The sequence below is a fragment of the Tachypleus tridentatus genome, chromosome 3 (assembly GCF_004210375.1).
Source record: "Tachypleus tridentatus isolate NWPU-2018 chromosome 3, ASM421037v1, whole genome shotgun sequence".
Classification (NCBI taxonomy): Eukaryota; Metazoa; Arthropoda; class Merostomata; order Xiphosura; family Limulidae; genus Tachypleus; species Tachypleus tridentatus.
In genome coordinates, this window is record NC_134827.1 from 37,364,510 (window position 1) to 37,387,166 (window position 22,657).

At 34.6% G+C, this 22,657-nt stretch overlaps 1 protein-coding gene across 1 annotated transcript in view; it reads right to left on the reverse strand.

The window, feature by feature from the left end:
- Positions 1-22,657, reverse strand: part of LOC143245799 (uncharacterized) — a 34,307-nt gene that overhangs the window by 5,073 nt on the left and 6,577 nt on the right. Inside the window, exons 3-10 of the mRNA XM_076492051.1 lie at positions 20,206-20,319; positions 19,396-19,515; positions 16,358-16,480; positions 15,480-15,587; positions 11,271-11,394; positions 9,773-9,927; positions 7,961-8,135; positions 7,282-7,568 (exon numbers count right to left, since the gene is read on the reverse strand). Of these exons, the coding sequence (XP_076348166.1) occupies positions 7,282-7,568; positions 7,961-8,135; positions 9,773-9,927; positions 11,271-11,394; positions 15,480-15,587; positions 16,358-16,480; positions 19,396-19,515; positions 20,206-20,319 (1,206 nt within the window). The remainder of the gene's footprint in view (positions 1-7,281; positions 7,569-7,960; positions 8,136-9,772; positions 9,928-11,270; positions 11,395-15,479; positions 15,588-16,357; positions 16,481-19,395; positions 19,516-20,205; positions 20,320-22,657) is intronic.

Sequence of the window (22,657 nt, forward strand, 5' to 3'; positions counted from 1 at the left end):
AAAGTTAATTTAAAGTGTCTCTTACCAACTTTTCAGTTCACACAGAATCCAAAAATATCTTATGTAAAACAAGTTTTATAGATCAATTTGTATTTTATTTTTCTCTAATTTCTTGAAGGTATAATACTTTTCACACAACGTACAGTCACTCAAATTACTTGAAAGAATAATTTTTGAAAATTCCATTACAATAAAGTATAAGTTTTGCAAATTATTTTTACACGTCTGAAGTGAAGAATATTATAAAAAAATGAATAAGAGATCTAATGTTTTCCTCTCACACAACACATACTGTTAAAAGTACATCACTGCTTATCAATATTACCATTATAAAGTTCTTATGTAACATGTAACAAACTAAGAAAGAATGGTACTGAATATCATCTCTTTGTGTATCAAACAATTGTCTTTTACATAAAATTGACCAATTAGAACTGTAGAATTAAAAAAATTACAGATTTTAAAAGATGAGCCCTTCAAGTTAAGCATCGTATATTACAGAACAACTATTAATAATTTCTACTACTACGTTCCTAACTAGCTAAATACACGTACTTCCTTCTACTACTACGTTCATAACTAGCTAAATACACGTACTTCCTTCTACTACTACGTTCCTAACTAGCTAAATACACGTACTTCCTTCTACTACTACGTTCCTAACTAGCTAAATACACGTACTTCCTTCTACTACTACGTTCCTAACTAGCTAAATACACGTACTTCCTTCTACTACTACGTTCCTAACTAGCTAAATACACGTACTTCCTTCTACTACTACGTTCCTAACTAGCTAAATACATCGTACTTCCTTCTACTACTACGTTCCTAACTAGCTAAATACATCGTACTTCCTTCTACTACTACGTTCCTAACTAGCTAAATACATCGTACTTCCTTCTACTACTACGTTCCTAACTAGCTAAATACATCGTATCTTCCTCTTCTACTACTACGTTCCTAACTAGCTAAATACATCGTACTTCCTTCTACTACTACTGTTCCTAACTAGCTAAATACATCGTACTTCCTTCTACTACTACGTTCCTAACTAGCTAAATGCATCGTACTTCCTTCTACAACTACGTTCCTAACTAGCTAAATACATCGTACTTCTCTCCTTCTACTACTATTGTTCCTAACTAGCTAAATACACATACTTCCTTCTACTACTATTGTTCCTAACTAGCTAAATGCACATACTTCCTTCTACTACTACGTTCCTAACTAGCTAAATACACGTACTTCCTTCTACAACTACGTTCCTAACTAGCTAAATACACATACTTCCTTCTTACTACTACGTTCCTAACTAGCTAAATACATCGTACTTCCTTCTACTACTACTATTGTTCCTAACTAGCTAAATACAAATATACTTCCTTCTACTACTATTGTTCCTAACTAGCTAAATGCACATACTTCCTTCTACTACTACGTTCCTAACTAGCTAAACACATATACTCTCTTCCTTCTACTACTACGTTCCTAACTAGCTAAATACATCGTACTTCCTTCTACTACTACTTGTTCCTAACTAGCTAAATACATCGTATCTTCCTTCTACTACTACGTTCCTAACTAGCTAAATACATCGTACTTCCTTCTACTACTATTGTTCCTAACTAGCTAAATACACGTATTCTCCTTCTACTACTACGTTCCTAACTAGCTAAATACATCGTACTTCCTCTTCTACTACTACGTTCCTAACTAGCTAAATACATCGTATCTCCTTCTACTACTATTGTTCCTAACTAGCTAAATACATCGTATTTCCTTCTTCTACTATTATTGTTCCTAACTAGCTAAATGCATCGTACTTCCTTCTACTAACTATTGTTCCTAACTAGCTAAATACATCGTACTTTCCTTCTTCTACTTATACGTTCCTAACTAGCTAAATACACATACTTCCTTCTACTACTATTGTTCCTAACTAGCTAAATGCATATATTTCCTTCTACTACTATTGTTCCTAACTAGCTAAATATATCGTATCTTCTCTTCTACAACTACTGTTCCTAACTAGCTAAATACACATATTCTCTCTTCTACTACTATTGTTCCTAACTAGCTAAATACACGTATTTCCTTTCTACTACTACTGTTCCTAACTAGCTAAATACACATATATACTTCCTCTTCTACTACTATTGTTCCTAACTAGCTAAATGCACATACTTCCTTCTACTACTACGCTGTAACTAACTAACTTAAACACATACTTCCTTCTACTACTACTATTGTCTTAACTAGCTTAAATGTATCGTACTTTCCTTCTATTAACTATGTTCCTAACTAGCTAAATACATCGTACTTCCTTCTACTACTACGTTCCTAACTAGCTAAATACATATACTTCCTTCTACTACTACGTTCCTAACTAGCTAAATGCACATACTTCCTTCTACTACTATTGTTCTAACTAGCTAAATACATCGTACTTCCTTCTACAACTACGTTCCTAACTAGCTAAATACACATACTTCCTTCTACTACTATTGTTCCTAACTAGCTAAATACATCGTACTTCCTTCTTACTACTACGTTCCTAACTAGCTAAATACACATACTTCCTTCTACTACTATTGTTCCTAACTAGCTAAATACACGTACTTCCTTCTACTACTACGTTCCTAACTAGCTAAATACACGTACTTCCTTCTACTACTACGTTCCTAACTAGCTAAATACATCGTATTCCTTCTTACTACTACTGTTCCTAACTAGTTAAATGTATCGTACTTCCTTCTACAACTATTGTTCCTAACTAGCTAAATACATCGTATTTCCTTCTACTACTACTGTTCCTAACTAGCTAAATACACATACTTCCTTCTACTACTACGTTCCTAACTAGCTAAATGCACATACTTCCTTTCTACTACTATTGTTCCTAACTAGCTAAATACACGTACTTCCTTCTACAACTACGTTCCTAACTAGCTAAATACACATACTTCCTTCTACTACTACGTTCCTAACTAGCTAAATACACGTACTTCCTTCTACTACTACGTTCCTAACTAGCTAAATACACATACTTCCTTCTACTACTACGTTCCTAACTAGCTAAATGCACATACTTCCTTCTACTACTACGTTCCTAACTAGCTAAACACACATACTTCCTTCTACTACTACGTTCCTAACTAGCTAAATGCACGTACTTCCTTCTACAACTACGTTCCTAACTAGCTAAATACACGTACTTCCTTCTACTACTACGTTCCTAACTAGCTAAATACATCGTATTTCCTTCTACTACTACGTTCCTAACTAGCTAAATACATCGTACTTCCTTCTACTACTACGTTCCTAACTAGCTAAATACATCGTATTCCTCCTTCTACTACTACGTTCCTAACTAGCTAAATATTATCGTACTTCCTTCTACTACTACGTTCCTAACTAGCTAAATACACGTACTTCCTTCTACTACTACGTTCCTAACTAGCTAAATACATCGTACTTCCTTTCTACTACTACGTTCCTAACTAGCTAAATACATCGTACTTCCTTCTTCTACTACTACGTTCCTAACTAGCTAAATACATCGTATTTCCTTCTACTACTACGTTCCTAACTAGTTAAATACATCGTATTTCCTTCTACTACTACTGTTCCTAACTAGCTAAATACACGTATTTCCTTCTACTACTACGTTCCTAACTAGCTAAATACATCGTACTTCCTTCTACTACTACGTTCCTAACTAGCTAAATACACGTACTTCCTTCTACTACTATTGTTCCTAACTAGCTAAATACATCGTACTTCCTTCTACTACTACGTTCCTAACTAGCTAAATACACGTACTTCCTTCTACTACTACTACGTTCCTAACTAGCTAAATGCACGTACTTCCTTCTATTAACTATTGTTCCTAACTAGCTAAATACATCGTACTTCCTTCTACTACTACGTTCCTAACTAGCTAAATACACATATACTTCCTTCTACTACTACGTCCTAACTAGCTAAATGCACATACTTTCCTTCTACTACTACGTTCCTAACTAGCTAAATACACGTATTCTCCCTTCTACAACTACGTTCCTAACTAGCTAAATACATATACCTTCCTTCTTTACTATTGTTCCTAACTAGCTAAATACATCGTAATTTCCTTCTACTACTACGTTCCTAACTAGCTAAATACACATACTTCCTTCTACTACTACGTTCCTTAACTAGCTAAATGTAACATACTTCCTCCTCTACTACTATTGCTGTTCCTAACTAGCTAAACACATACTTCTTCTACTACGTTACGTTCCTAACTAGCTAAATACATCGTATTCTTCCTTCTACTACTATTGTTCCTAACTAGCTAAATACACGTATTTCCCTTCTACTACTACGTTCCTAACTATTAAATACACGTATTTCCTCCTTCTACTACTATTACTGTTCCTAACTAGCTAAATATATCGTACTTCCTTCTACTACTACGTTCCTAACTAGCTAAATACATCGTATTTCTTCCTTCTACTATTACGTTCTAACTAGCTAAATACATCGTACTTCCTTTCTACTACTATTGTCTTTAACTAGCTAAATACATCGTACTTCCTTCTACTACTATTGTTCCTAACTAGCTAAATGCATCGTACTTCCTTCTACAACTATGTTCCTAACTAGCTAAATACATTGTACTTCCTTCTACTACTATTGTTCCTAACTAGCTAAATACACGTACTTCCTTCTACTACTATTGTTCCTAACTAGCTAAATGCACATACTTCCTTCTTCACTATTACGTTCCTAACTAGTTAAATACATCGTACTTCCTTTTCTACAACTACGTTCCTAACTAGCTAAATACACATACTTCCTTCTACTACTATTGTTCCTAACTAGCTAAATACATCGTACTTTCCTTCTACTACTATTGTTCCTAACTAGTTAAATACATATTACCTCCTTCTACTACTACGTTCCTAACTAGCTAAACACACATATTTCCTTCTACTACTATTGTTCCTAACTAGCTAAATGCATCGTACTTTCCTTCTACAACTACGTTCCTAACTAGCTAAATACACGTACTTCCTTCTACTACTACGTCCTAACTAGCTAAATACACATACTTCCTTCTACTACTACGTTCCTAACTAGCTAAATGCACATACTTCCTTTCTACTACTACATGTCCTAACTAGCTAAATACATCGTGCTCTCCTTCTACAACTACGTTCCTAACTAGTTTAATACACATACTTCCTTCTCTACTACTATTGTTCCTAACTAGCTAAATACACGTATTCTTCCTTCTACTACTACGTTCCTAACTAGCTAAATACATATCTCCTTCTACTACTACGTTCCTAACTAGTTAAATACATCGTACTTCCTTCTACTACTATTGTTCCTAACTAGCTAAATACACGTACTTCCTTCTACTACTACGTTCCTAACTAGCTAAATACATCGTATTTCCTCTTCTACTACTACGTTCCTAACTAGCTAAATGCATCGTACTTCCTTCTATTACTATTGTTCCTAACTAGCTAAATACATCGTATCTCCTTCTCTACTACTACGTTCCTAACTAGCTAAATACACATATTTCCTTCTTCTACTACTACTGTTCCTAACTAGTTAAATGCACATATTTCCTTCTACTACTATTGTTCCTTAACTAGCTAAATACACGTACTTCTCTTCTTCTACAACTATGTTCCTAACTAGCTAAATACACATACTTCCTTCTACTACTACTGTTCCTAACTAGTTAAATACACGTACTTCCTTCTACTACTACGTTCCTAACTAGCTAAATACACATACTTCCTCTTCTACTACTACGTTCCTAACTAGCTAAATGCACATACTTCCTTTCTACTACTACGTTCCTAACTAGTTAAACACACATATTTCCTTCTACTACTATTGTCCTAACTAGCTAAATGCATCGTATTTCCTTCTATTACAACTACGTTCCTAACTAGCTAAATACACGTATTCTTCCTTCTACTACTATTGTTCCTAACTAGCTAAATACATATATTTCTTCTACTACTATTGTTCCTAACTAGCTAAATACACGTACTTCCTTCTACTACTACGTTCCTAACTAGCTAAATACACGTATTTCCCTTCTACTACTATTGTTCCTAACTAGCTAAATACACATATTTCCTTCTACTACTATTGTTCCTAACTAGCTAAATGCACATACTTCCTTCTACTACTACGCTCCTAACTATTAAATACATCGTACTTCCTTCTACTACTACGTTCCTAACTAGCTAAATACATCGTACTTCCTTCTACTACTATGTTCCTAACTAGCTAAATACATCGTACTTCCTTCTACTACTACGTTCCTAACTAGCTAAATACATCGTGTACTTCCTTCTACTACTATGTTCCTAACTAGCTAAATACATCGTACTTCTCTTCTACTACTACGTTCCTAACTAGCTAAATATTATCGTACTTCCTTCTACTACTACGTTCCTAACTAGCTAAATGCACGTACTTCCTTCTACAACTATATTCCTAACTAGCTAAATGCACGTACTTCCTTCTACTACTACGTTCCTAACTAGCTAAATACACGTACTTCCTTCTACTACTACGTTTCTAACTAGCTAAATACACGTACTTCCTTCTACTAGTACGTTCCTAACTAGTTAAATGCACGTACTTCCTTCTACTACCACGTTCCTAACTAGTTAAATGCACGTACTTCCTTCTACTACTACGTTCCTAACTAGTTAAATGCACGTACTTCCTTCTACTACTACGTTCCTAACTAGCTAAATGCACGTACTTCCTTCTACTACTACGTTCCTAACTAGCTAAATGCACGTGCTTCCTTCTACTACTATGCTCCTAACTAGCTAAATACACGTACTTCCTTCTACTACTACGTTCCTAACTAGCTAAATACACGTACTTCCTTCTACTACTACGTTCCTAACTAGCTAAATACACATACTTCCAGTGTATATTCATCATTTCAAATACGTGTTGTTTTTGTGAGCCAGTGCTACAAAATCCTTTTAATCACACATTCTATTTTGTGGAATATTAAGCAACTTGTGTCATATAAAAGTACTATGATTTCACAACCCAGACAAACCAGCAGAGCAAAGTTGTAAATATTTCTATCTCATATAAATAAAGAGATGAAACAACAGTTGGTGTGAAACTAATTCATTCAGAGAAGCAAACAAGTGTTTAAAAAAAGACAGAGAAATAATATTCTGATGTTAGTTCAGATTGGTACTTTTTCTCAAACAATTATAATCACAAAGAGTGTCTTACCTCTTGGTTCTGGTGTTGCCAAAGCACCAGAAAAGCAAGCAATACCAGGCCTGACTTCTTCCTCTGGCAGGCAGATGGCACCAATATGCTGATCAAAGTGCAGAGGTACAGCAAGTTGAACCAGTGCTACATCATAGTCTCTCAAGAAAGCCGAGCGGAACTTAGACGAATGAGGATGAACGACTACTCTTCGAATCTCTCTCTTGTGTTGAAATTCCTCAGCTCCACCTCGTATCTTCTCAAGACTGGTGTAAACAGTCCAATCAGAACCATTCTCTGGTGGCTGTCTAAGTATGGAAATCAAATAGCAATGGATGGTTAGATGCTGTGTTTTTATTTTAAAATTTATGAAAATAGCAAAGTCTGTTTATATTCTTTATGTATTGAAAAATGTATAGAGGCTTTATTGGACAGGAATATTTATTTACATTTCCTTAAAACTTACACTTTGAGCTTAAACAGAGATCATCAGCTGACCTAAACATTTTGGTCATTGTTTGTTTATATTCTTTATATATTGAAAGATGTATAGAGGTTTTATTGGGCAGGAATATTTATTTACATTTCCTTAAAACTTACAGTTTGAGCTTAAACAGAGATCATCAGCTGACCTAAACATTTTGGGCATCATTTAAAAATGTTTCTCAAAAATCCTAAACAAAGAAATAAAAGAACTCACTGAATACAATCTGCTGATGTCACTAACCACACTGGTGAAACTATTTCTGCATGACAAGTTTTTCCAGTGTATATGTTTTGTACCATGGCTAGGGACGGCCACTGCTCGGGCAATGATGGCTGGCCATCAACTACACGTTTCTTCCGATACAGAGGACCAGGAAGAGCTGAACAGTCTGGGCAAATTGAAAACAATTATTACACACCACATCTTCACACAAATATGGCATGACACGGTTGTTAATAATAGTTTATCTACTCTAACTGGAGTAATGCAGGGGGGGTATCGTAATTTGAATTATAAGTATAATTTGGAGGGGAATAACCTTAACAGTACCATGAAAAAAAAAGATCTTAGTATAATGACTGATCAGTCTCTTAAGCCATCTAAGCAGTGTAGTGTTGCTAGTGGTAGGGCAAACAGGATTTTAGAAATATTAAATACAAGTCTAGAGGTTATAATGTCATTTTACAGGAAAATAGTTAGGCCATATTTGGTATATTGTGTTCAAGTCTTTAGCTCCCTACTGGAAGAAAAGACACTGAATTGTCGTTCATATGAGAAGCTGAAATATCTCAAATTGTTTTCTCTTTAAAAAAGAAGAGTTGGAGGAACTCTGATTGAGGTGTTTAAGGTTGTAAAGCAAAGTGTTAATGTAGCATCTTGATTTCATATTTAGTAACAACAGTAGGACTGACATTAATATAACTCTTGGCAGGGTAGGAGTCATCTTCAGCTAAGAAAGTTTTATTTTTCTAACAAGCTAGTTGGCCTTTGGAAGGGGTTGCTTCCAGATGTTGTGTAGAGGAAGTACATTTGAATGTGTTTGAAAAAATGCTTGATAAGTATATGAATGATATGGGCTGGTTTTACAATGTTTAGAAGATGGACCAGTCGGTCCAATGTTGTTCCAAAATGTTACGTTATAAAGGAGAATCGTGGTCCCTTCTGCCCTGTGTGTTACGTAATTATTGATTAGGAAATTTAATAAATAAACAGCAAACAGATGGGTACAAGTTTTAAAAACTCAATTATAATTAAAACAACACTGTTCACACACACAAAGTAACATCAAACATGTTTCTTCTGAAAATTCAAAATTAATCTGAATCAAATTACATAAAAATAATCACACTGAGCTAGAAATGCAATAAGAAACACAAGATTAAATCTGTTAGATGTTTAATTAAATGAACAATAAATATAACATCAATGCTAAGAAGGTAAATCTACCTGTAAATTAAATAAATTCATTGGCTGAAAATGTGAAAATAGTCACATACACTAAACCTGTAAACTAATTTGACTATAAATTTTAAAACATTTACTAACACTATACTGCAATCTAATTAACTAAATGAGCTAAAAATGGAATACTAAAATTCATAATAATTATAAATGAAGAAAATTAATTATTCACCAATTATACATCATATAAACCAAAAATAAAGAAAATGACCACACAAGAAAATAGAACACATACTACTAAATTTCAAATAGTTAAAGGTGATGAAAAAACAGAGTACACTTGATAAATGTTGTCATGTCTCCAAATAATACAATACACATATTTTATTTAATAACAATAATTAAACCTGCTATCAGAACTGGAACTACTGACGTAAAGTCTAGGCTCTCATGTTTTACTGCTTACGCCATATTGATAAGAGAGATACAGATAAAGCTTTGTAAACTTGCAAATTAATAAACAGACCCACATATTTAAAATAATTATAACAATATATCCTGTTTAGGAGTTTTTTTTAGCAAGATATGATATAAACGTGAGGTTGTACACTTAGGAATACATACTGAAACGAAGACAGTTGACAACAGCAATTCTATTGCCTTCACAGGTGGAACTGAATTTCAATCCGTACGTCCAGAGAGTATGATTAGAGTTACTGTGCAAAGCCCATGTAGTACTGTTTGTAATCACAAGCCTTGTATCCACCATTTTAGCAACACTGGGAAAAATTAACAACATATGGTTACACAGTTTTATGAAAGAACTGAGCTTAAGCTAAGGTCACACAAATGCTAATATACCTGACAAAGATACATTACAACTAGTTTCCTCATCACTTAGAAAACCAAACTTGTTTAACATTAAGTACATAAGCACATAACAGTAGGGACTATCACTAAACAATGTGCTAGCCATAAAAAGTGCCTGTTTAAACCCACCTTTAAAATGTCTGAATACTAACAATAACTATTTCACAGTATTAACTATGCAAAACTAAAAAACTCAATTGTATTCTTCAAGCTACCAAAACTGCTATTTATTCCTCTAAGTAAACAGGTAACGCTTCCAAAAAAAACATACTGAAAGAATGATGAACCTCATTGTTTTATTCATTTTTTCACAGAACTCTTCCATCTGGGGTCCCAACGATTCCTTTGTTGTAACAAAAACGATACTAGTATATGTATATATAAATAAAATGGATGATATCCTGCTTTGAGTGTATAATTAGACTTGAGGGTAGATTGGTAGAGGTCCTGATGAGTAGTCAAATTGAATTAGGTTTACATGCATTTCTCATGTTTGGTATTGGTGTTACTGGTCCACAAAAATACAGGTAATAAAAAGAAAACAAAAAGTTCAATACAAAAGGCTTACATTTTATAAAGACAAGTAGGGGTCAATACATATATAAGTAACCTAGCTAGCTATAATAATATAGAAAGCTGAATGCTATCACTGAAATAATACAGTCAAAACACTAAAATATGAGATACTTAAAATTTAAAGTGTTTTCCCTACTACGACAAATCAGTGTAGTTACGTTAGTCTCAGTCATAATAGGGATAATAGTTTTAACTTTGATAGCTCTGTTTTGTAGCTATGACTTTCTCGTTTCAATACTTTCTGTAGCACTAAAGATTTCTATATTACTATAGCTAATTAGCTTACATATATATCAATATCTACTTGTCTTTACAAAATTAAAAATTTTTTATTGAACACGTGTATACATAACTACAGTTTGTTTTGAGTTTTGTGAAAAGCTACATGAGAGCTATCTGTGTTAGCCATCCCTAATTTACCAGTGTAAGACTAGACGAAAGTCATCACCATCCACAACTAGCTCCTGGGCTACTCTTTTACCAACAAACAGGAGACCATAACATTATACTCCTCATGAATGAAAGGGCTTGAATATTTGGTGTGATGGGGATTTAAACTCACAACCCTCAGACTGTGAGTAGAGTTCCCTAACCAGGTGGACATGCTGGGCCATATAGCTACAGCTTATGCATATAATCATTCTCAATTATACTGACTGTTACATTCTTCTATTACCTGAAACCCAGCTCTTGACAGAGTTGATGACCATCTTGTAAAGTCCACTTTACTCCACAAACCAAAGTCCATTGTTCAGCTACACTGTTATACACTTGAACAACTCCATTTCCATCAACCCTTACTGTGGCAAAACAAAGAAATACTATTTTTACAATTTCATATTATAAAATTTATATACCTGATGTTTATTGTGACAACATATTTTTATAATAAAATATTACTTCCTTATTTCTTACACCTTCTTGCCATATAAGAACCTACAGCCTGCTAGGAGTTTTATAGATTGTAAAATACTCATGTAAGAACCTACAGCCTGCCAGGAGTTTTATAGATTGTAAAAATACTCAGGTAAGAACTTACAGCCTGCTAGGAGTTTTATAGATTGTAAAAATACTCAGGTAAGAACCTACAGCCTGCTAGGAGTTTTATAGATTGTAAAATACTCAAGTAAGAACCTACAGCCTGCTAAGAGTTTTATAGATTGTAAAATACTCAGGTAAGAACCTACAGCCTGCTAGGAGTTTTATAGATTGTAAAAATACTCAAGTAAGAACCTACAGCCTGCTAAGAGTTTTATAGATTGTAAAAATACTCAGGTAAGAACCTACAGCCTGCTAGGAGTTTTATAGATTGTAAAAATACTCAGGTAAGAACCTACAGCCTGCTAGGAGTTTTATAGATTGTAAAAATACTCAAGTAAGAACCTACAGCCTGCTAGGAGTTTTATAGATTGTAAAATACTCAAGTAAGAACCTACAGCCTGCTAGGAGTTTTATAGATTGTAAAAATACTCAGGTAAGAACCTACAGCCTGCTAGGAGTTTTATAGATTGTAAAAATACTCAAGTAAGAACCTACGGCCTGCTAGGAGTTTTATAGATTGTAAAAATACTCATGTAAGAACCTACAGCCTGCTAGGAGTTTTATAGATTGTAAAAATACTCAGGTAAGAACCTACAACCTGCTAGGAGTTTTATAGATTGTAAAAATACTCATGTAAGAACTTACAGCCTGCTAAGAGTTTTATAGATTGTAAAAATACTCATGTAAGAACCTACAGCCTGCTAGGAGTTTTATAGATTGTAAAAATACTCAGGTAAGAACCTACAACCTGCTAGGAGTTTTATAGATTGTAAAAATACTCATGTAAGAACTTACAGCCTGCTAAGAGTTTTATAGATTGTAAAAATACTCAGGTAAGAACCTACAACCTGCTAGGAGTTTTATAGATTGTAAAAATACTCATGTATGAATCTACAGCCTGCTAGGAGTTTTATAGATTGTAAAAATACTCATGTATGAACCTACAGCCTGCTAGGAGTTTTATAGATTGTAAAAATACTCATATAAGAACCTACAGCCTGCTAGGAGTTTTATAGGTTGTAAAAATACTCATGTAAGAACCTACAGCCTGCTAGGAGTTTTATAGATTGTAAAAATACTCATGTACGAACCTACAGCCTGCTAGGAGTTTTATAGGTTGTAAAAATACTCATGTAAGAACCTACAGCCTGCTAGGAGTTTTATAGATTGTAAAAATACTCATGTACGAACCTACAGCCTGCTAGGACTTTTATAGATTGTAAAAATACTCATGTAAGAACCTACAGCCTGCTAGGAGTTTTATAGATTGTAAAAATACTCAGGTAAGAACCTACAGCCTGCTAGGAGTTTTATAGATTGTAAAAATACTCAAGTAAGAACCTACAGCCTGCTAGGAGTTTTATAGATTGTAAAATACTCATGTAAGAACCTACAACCTGCTAGGAGTTTTATAGATTGTAAAAATAGTCATGTAAGAACCTACAGCCTGCTAGGAGTTTTATAGATTGTAAAAATACTCATGTAAGAACCTACAGCCTGCTAGGAGTTTTATAGATTGTAAAAATACTCATGTAAGAACGTACAACCTGCTAGGAGTTTTATAGATTGTAAAAATACTCATGTAAGAACCTACAGCCTGCTAGGAGTTTTATAGGTTGTAAAAATAGTCATGTAAGAACCTACAGCCTGCCAGGTGTTTTACATATTGTAAACATACTCATGTAAGAACCTACAGTCTGCCAGGTGTTTTACATATTGTAAAAATATGTTATGTAAGAACCTACATCTTACTGGATGTTTTATAGATTGTAAAAATATGAAATATGCCATGTAAGAACATTAATTAACTGTAACCTGTTCCATAGTTCTTGATAACTTGGTGTGGTTGTTAAACATTAAAATATACATTTTTTAAATGTTTTATTCATTACAGTTTTTTTCAAATGAAGACAGAATATAAACACCATCATGATTCATATGAAATTCTGAATGCTTACAACACTTAAACACCATCATGATTCATATGAAATTCTGAATGCTTACAACACTTAAACACCATCATGATTCATATGAAATTCTGAATGCTTACAACACTTAAACACCATCATGATTCATATGAAATTCTGAATGCTTACAACACTTAAACACCATCATGATTCATATGAAATTCTGAATGCTTATAACACTTAAACACCATCATGATTCATATGAAATTCTGAATGCTTACAACACTTAAACACCATCATGATTCATATGAAATTCTGAATGCTTACAACACTTAAACACCATCATGATTCATATGAAATTCTGAATGCTTACAACACTTAAACACCATCATGATTCATATGAAATTCTGAATGCTTACAACACTTAAACACCATCATGATTCATATGAAATTCTGAATGCTTACAACACTTAAACACCATTATGATTCATATGAAATTCTGAATGCTTACAACACTTAAACACCATCATGATTCATCTGAAATTCTGAATGCTTACAACACTTAAACACCATCATGATTCATCTGAAATTCTGAATGCTTACAACACTTAAACACCATCATGATTCATCTGAAATTCTGAATGCTTACAACACTTAAACACCATCATGATTCATGTAAAATTCTGAATGCTTACAACACTTAAACACCATCATGATTCATGTAAAATTCTGAATGCTTACAACACTTAAACACCATCATGATTCATATGAAATTCTGAATGCTTACAACACTTAAACACCATCATGATCCATATGAAATTCCGAATGCTTACAACACTTAAACACCATCATGATTCATATGAAATTCCGAATGCTTACAACACTTAAACACCATCATGATTCATATGAAATTCTGAATGCTTACAACACTTAAACACCATCATGATTCATATGAAATTCTGAATGCTTACAACACTTAAACACCATCATGATTCATATGAAATTCTGAATGCTTACAACACTTAAACACCATTATGATTCATATGAAATTCTGAATGCTTACAGCACTTAAACACCATCATGATTCATCTGAAATTCTGAATGCTTACAACACTTAAACACCATCATGATTCATCTGAAATTCTGAATGCTTACAACACTTAAACACCATCATGATTCATATGAAATTCTGAATGCTTACAACACTTAAACACCATCATGATTCATATGAAATTCTGAATGCTTACAACACTTAAACACCATCATGATTCATATGAAATTCTGAATGCTTACAACACTTAAACACCATCATGATTCATATGAAATTCTGAATGCTTACAACACTTAAACACCATCATGATTCATATGAAATTCTGAATGCTTACAACACTTAAACACCATCATGATTCATATGAAATTCTGAATGCTTACAACACTTAAACACCATCATGATTCATATGAAATTCTGAATGCTTACAACACTTAAACACCATCATGATTCATATGAAATTCTGAATGCTTACAACACTTAAACACCATCATGATTCATATGAAATTCTGAATGCTTACAACACTTAAACACCATCATGATTCATATGAAATTCTGAATGCTTACAACACTTAAACACCATCATGATTCATATGAAATTCTGAATGCTTACAACACTTAAACACCATCATGATTCATATGAAATTCTGAATGCTTACAACACTTAAACACCATCATGATTCATGTAAAATTCTGAATGCTTACAACACTTAAACACCATCACGATTCATGTAAAATTCTGAATGCTTACAACACTTTAACACCATTATGATTCATATGAAATTCTGAATGCTTACAACACTTAAACACCATCATGATTCATGTAAAATTCTGAATGCTTACAACAATTAAACACCATCATGATTCATGTAAAATTCTGAATGCTTACAACACTCAATCTCATCACTTCCATCGTTGCAGTCTTGACGACCATCACATCTTGCAAAACCAGAAACACAGTAGCCATCCATGCACTGAAACTCATTGTTGGCACAGGCTGAAATCATATAAAAATATTTTATCCCACCAGTCTTATTCAGAAATACATAAAAACACTATTTTCACTACTGACTTTATGATACGTGGAGGCGGAATATTCCATCTTGTTATTACTATTTTAACTATTAAATAATCCAGTTCCTACGTTTGCTAGTTACAGTTTGTATTACTGTCCATTTTAAAACAAGCCATTTTATTTGATAATGGTCCAAACATAATTAAATGAATGTGAATTTGAACACTAGTATTTTGGTTTTCATTATCTCTTAAGCTGATTCTGAGACAAGTTAAGATCTAACATCTGTGGTTCATTGACAAAATGTTATACCTCATAACCTTGACTGATGAACACTAAATACAAACTTATCAACACTGCCCATTCTCTTGCCAAAAATAACTACTGCTTCATCACAAACATGTTACTCAATATCAACACTAATAATGATTACAAAGCCTGTCAGAACTAATTCAGCAGTATAAGACTAGAGGGAAGGCAGCTGGTTATCACCACCCATCGCCAAATCTTGGGCTATTATTTTGCCAACGAATAGTGGGACTGAGCGTGGAAAGAGCAAGTGCAACGGGTATTCGAACCCGCAACCCTCAAATTATGAGTCGAGCACCCTAGCCACCTGCTGGGCCTAAACCCAAACACTGCAACTTTTGTAACTCATTAGAAACTTATATAGAACAACTTAAACAAACACAAGTTACAAAAACATCAATACAACACGACTTGATAAATACAGTCTAACGAACAGTACTAACTACAGTTGGCTTCATCCTCTCCACTTTTACAGTCACGACTTCCATCACACTTTAACGACGATGGGATACACAAGCCATCAGAACAGAAAAATCTCCCCCTCTGGTCACACGTTGTCCGATCAACTTGAAATGACAATTTCCAAATATTTATTGACACTGTTTCATATTGACGTTAAAACGTACAAAGAAAACTAAATAATACTTAAGCATTCATATAATTAAAATTACAGTAAGATATCGTTTTAAGTAATTTCTGTTAGACAGAGGAATACTGTGGAACGAACATTTTAAAAGTTCATAGTAGTTTTTCTTCCACCTTAAATTTTGGTATATTGGTCTAAGTTCCAACTCGAAATATAAAGTGTGTGGTGCTGCCAAAACAATCTCCAGAACTTATTGTGTTATTATTTGTTTGTTTTGGAATTTCTCGCAAAGCTACACGAGGACTATCAGAACATATTGTGTGTTATTATTTGTTTGTTTGTGAATTACTCGCAAAGCTACACGAGGGCTATCTACACTAGCCGTCCCTAATTTAGCAATGTAAGACTAGAGGGAAAGCAGCTAGTCATCACCACCCACTGCCAACTCTTGGGCTACTCTTTTATCAACAAATAGTAGGATTGACCGTCACATTATACGCCCCCACAGCTGTAAGGGCGAGCATGTTTAGTGTGACGGGGATTCGAACCCGCGACCCTCAGATTACGAGTCGAACTCCTTAACCCTCATGGCATATGCTATTAACAATAACAATATTCCATTTTCTGTAGCTCGGGCTGTGGTATTCCAAACTATCGGGCTGTGGTATTCCAAACTATCGGGCTGTGGTACTCCAAACTATCGGGCTGTGGTACTCCAAACTATCGGGCTGTGGTATTCCAAACTATCGGGCTGTGGTACTCCAAACTATAGGGCTGTGGTACTCCAAACTATCGGGCTGTGGTATTCCAAACTATCGGGGTGTGGTACTCCAAACTATCGAGCTGTGGTACTCCAAACTATCGGGCTGTGGTACTCCAAACTATAGGGCTGTGGTACTCCAAACTATCGGGCTGTGGTATTCCAAACTATCGGTCTGTGATACTCCAAACTATCGGGCTGTGGTATTCCAAACTATCGGGCTGTGGTACTCCAAACTATAGGGCTGTGGTACTCCAAACTATCGGGCTGTGGTATTCCAAACTATCGGGGTGTGGTACTCCAAACTATCGAGCTGTGGTACTCCAAACTATCGGGCTGTGGTACTCCAAACTATAGGGCTGTGGTACTCCAAACTATCGGGCTGTGGTATTCCAAACTATCGGGCTGTGGTATTCCAAACTATCGAGGTGTGGTACTCCAAACTATCGGGCTGTGGTACTCCAAACTATCGGGCTGTGGTACTCCAAACTATCGAGCTGTGGTACCCCAAACTATCGGGCTGTGGTACTCCAAACTATCGGGCTGTGGTACCCCAAACTATCGGGCTGTAGTACGCCAAACTATCGGGCTGTAGTACGCCAAACTATCGGGCTGTGGTACTCCAAACTATCGGGCTGTGGTACTTCAAATTATTACATATTTTCAGTGAATATTCTGTACCGGACCCTTACTTCACCGTAAGGGCGCAGATAGCCCTCGTGTAGCTTTGTGCAAAATTCCAAAAACAAACAAACTTACTTCAGATAGCAAATTTCAAGACCATACATTAAGAAAACAAGCGATACATCTCCAGTTTTGATTCAAATTGTTGCAATTTTTTCTTCTTCGCACCGAAAGTAGAGAAATTTGACAAAACAACAACTTATATGAATTGTTTTGTTTTAAAATTTGGTACACTGACATATCTTTACACTTATAATTGGGTGTCAAACGCTGTCCATATACAATTATAAGCCACATGTGCAAAGTTATTCAATACTTAATTTTAACTAAACGTTTTGCGCACACCTTGGCACAACGTCATACGAACTATCAGTCTAATACTTTCATTAATGCTTCATCTAACAACGTGGACTATTTGTAGTTTTTGTTATTCGTAACAGCTGATTTAGAGCAACAAAATTATAAGATGAAAGGACGTGCTGATATATAAGTATTGGTTAGGCTAAGTGAACTAGATTAACAGTTTGTAGCTCAAGTTTTCAGTAGAATCATACGGATAGACAGTTCTCATTAATTATTTATTGTTAACGTCTCAGCACAAATTTGTTAAATTTTATAAAACTATACTAATTCAATAGCGTTTAGAGTCAGTGATATAAGCTTAAGCAATCAGCATAAATAATGATGTTTGATATTGTTGTATCGAGTGCATACAGATGATGACAAAAACTGTTAATCTAGATTCCATTGCGTTACCATAAAGAAAGTTATTAACACACTGATTTCGAGAGGGAAACTCTCAGCATCTATTTTAAAGAATGTGGCTGGTTCTGTAACGTATAGAGCTGTTCTGAACAATAGGGATCCTAAAGATAACGTTGGTTATTATCGAATGTTACTTTCTTACTGACTGTGTTTTGTTGGTATGTATTGACAAAAAGTCATGATATCCAATCAAAAATATCTCAGATGTGAAAAATGATGCAGCCAAAAAAAACAAACGATTGAGCATTCGATTCATAAAAACAAGATCAAACTGTTGGCCAAACTGCTACCTTATAGCATTGTTAGGAAATTAACAACAAAAATTCGTTAGTTAGTTAGTCAGGCTACGTAATTTGTTTTATCCACAATTCAAGTTGAACAAAAAATGCGGCCTGGCTAACTAATGATTGAATACTTACTGTTAAGTTGTTATTGCTTTTAGTCCCACTTTTGTTTTTATATCTAAGATGTTTTTGATCAGAAAAGCTCAGCTCCACACAATAACAAATCGAACTTCACTACAGAAATACATTTGTAGTGAAGTTCATTATCATCAAAAAAAAAAACAAAGCACATAAGAACGTTATACATTTTGTAACTTTGACTCTTAGGGTGAGACATATATAAAGTTTGTCACTGAATATTTAACGCTAGTGTCATTATATTTTTGCTAAATAATTTCTCACCACATCCAACTTCGTCACTTCTATCGTGACAGTTGTAGTTACCGTCACAAATATCCAGAGGCTTTATACACGTGCTGCCATCTAGGCACATCACTTCATGTTGTCCACATTCGTTTGGAACTATAGAAAATAAACATTCAAGCAATTCTGTTACTGGTACAATTATATAACGAAAATTTAAAACAATTATAGTTAGTTAGTTATCACCATTACATTCCATCAAGGAATATAGGGCCGCAATCACTTGCGGATTCTTCAACAGGTATTTAAGTGAGTAGGTTGTTAGCCCACTGTACCGAGCCGTCCCTCATTTAGTAGTGTAACACTAGAAGGAAGGCAGCTAGTCATCACCACCCACCGCCAACTCTTGGGCTACTCTTTTACCAACGAATAGTGGGATTGACCGTCACGTTATAACGCCCCCACGGCTGGGAGGGCGAGCATGTTTGGCGCGACGCGGGCGCGAACCCCGGATTACGAGTCGCACCCCTTACGCGCTTGGTCATGCCAGGCAAAACAATTATAGTTAATGTTTTATTATTAACAGTAGTGGATATTTAATATCTATATATATATATAGATATAGTTATTCATTTTTCTTGCTTTTCTTTCCGAGAAACATCTTTTGAAAGAGAAATTCATTTTAAAATATTTTGTCGATTACATTCTTAACAGTTAAATGGTGACAAAAGTACATTGAAAATTTTAAAGGCTCCAAATAAAGATATGTTAAAGAAAATTCTTTAAGAAACTCAAACCATTTAAAGAAACTCAAACCATCTGATGTTTTTAAACGTTTCTCATACTTACCGCAATCAGTCTCGTCTGTGCCATTCACACAGTCCCAAATGCCATCACAATGAGCAGTTTTACTAATGCACGTGAAATTGTCACAACGGAAATTGGACCCACAGCTGTCCTCACCTAATGACCAAACAATTAATAATGTTAGTATTTTAAATACAAAGGCAACATTCACTTAAGTTTTACTTATAGGTAATGGAACAAATCAAGTAAAGGTCTGAACTGTTGAATACTGGGACCGCAGTAATCCTATTTAAATAAAGATATAAACTGTTGAATATTGGGACCACAGTAATCCTATTTAAATAAAGATATAAACTGTTGAATATTGGGACCACAGTAATCCTAATTAAATAAAGATATAAACTGTTGAATATTGGGACCACAGTAATCCTATTTAAATAAAGATATAAACTGTTGAATATTGGGACCACAGTAATCCTATTTAAATAAAGACATAAACTTATGTAAATATAAGATTTATAACAAATTTATAAATACATTAACCTCTCAACTGTTATATTTATTGTTTATCTGTTATTTGCTGGTAATTTCTGTTTTACCCTGTATATTCGCTTTTTTAAAAGTACACCATATATCTGTAAGAAAGCTAACTTCAAGAGTTAATGATAAAATCGTTTAAACTGGAATGATGCTTGAATTATTACTAGTTATTAACAATACTTATAAAAGTGGGTAGTCCATCTGAAACTATGTCATCTCACTGAAGGTGGTTCCTACCATTGTTTTTGGTCTTGAATTGTCATGTAATATAAAATAAACAGAAGAAAATTTGTTTGTTTGTTTTTGAATTTCGTGCAAAGCTACACGATTATTATCTGCGCTAGCCGTCCATAATTTTGCAGTGTAAGACTAGAAGACAGCTAGTCATCATTTTCTCCCACCAACTCTTGAACTACCCTTTTACCAACGAATAGTGGGACTAACCGAACGTTAAACACCTCCCCACGGCTGAAAGAGCTAGCATATTTAGTGTGACGGAAATTCGAACCCGGAACCCTCATATTACGAGTCGAACGCCTTTATCAACTGGCCATGCTGGCCCACAGAAGCAAGAAAAACAGGAAATTCAAACCTTCTGCTACGATATTTACAAACATTATCAGAACCTGTGACTCAGTTACAAACATTACTCAGACATTGTAATAAAAGGAAACACTGTATAGTATTGTAAAGTTCTGATGACTTATTGAGGAGATACTGAAAAATACCAATTTGGATTAACAACCTCAACCATCCCTACATAGACAGTGCTGTCACCTGCCTGATAATAAATAGAAATGTTCTATACTGAGTTTACATACCCTAACAATATATATAATAACAAATGGATTTGGCGTATACCGAATTTACAGCATCTATGAGCAGGAATAAAGTGCTGGCGGAACGCCCCGGAGGTAACGCTCCAGCACATGAAATCCAGAAATGAAAATTAGGTTTTGAATATGAGTGCCTTCACCTTATGGTAACGTCACACGCGTGATTGAAATATTAGCATGGCTCTTTATAACTTAACACCACATCAATGTTCATGAGGCACAGAATTATGAAGGCCAGTTCTTCATCCGAAACATTAAATATATTGTGACAAATATCTAAACATGTTTCAGACAGAAAACAAACCGGTACTCAGAAAGAGTGATGTTTTTACGAAATATGACTTAAACATAGCTAGCTACAACTTTTAAACACGTTTTTAGATTATTTTTACCGTATTTTACTATAAAAGTCAAACAGTGCAGTGTAAGAATATTTAAAACAAATAATACGAAACGTTGTGTATTAATTACATCGTATTTTAATAACATACGAAACGACCTATGTTCTGAGATTGAGTATACGTGCAAGACATGCCAAATAAATTCAATAAATGTTTTTAAGAGTAGCTTTACTGTTAATGGTAGTTGTTTACACGTGTAGTGTTTATCATTATATCAAGATACACAGTACTTGTCGTATGGCCATAAAAGAAAAAAAAATTGCACTACAAATTGTGTGTTACGAAGAGGAGTGATTGTGTGTGTGTGTGTGTGCAAAGCCAAATCGGGCTATCTGCTGCGTCTACCGAGAGGAATCGAACCCCTGATTTTAGCGTTGTACATCCGTAGACTTACCGCTGTACCGTCGGTGAATAGGAGTGATTGTGTGTGTGTGTGTGCAAAGCCACATCGGGCTATCTGCTGCGTCTACCGAGAGGAATCGAACCCCTGATTTTAGCGTTGTACATCCGTAGACTTAACGCTGTACCGTCGGTGAACAGGAGTGATTGTTTAGGGACTTTCTACCATCTATACCTCTGACTGCGGTAATCCTGACTATTAAATATTTTCAGTGGATGTGCTCCAGAGGACCTTTGCTTCACACACCAAATTTCAGGACAATCCATTAAGAAGTACACGAAACATGGCATCTCTAATATGAATTGTCTTTCGCACCA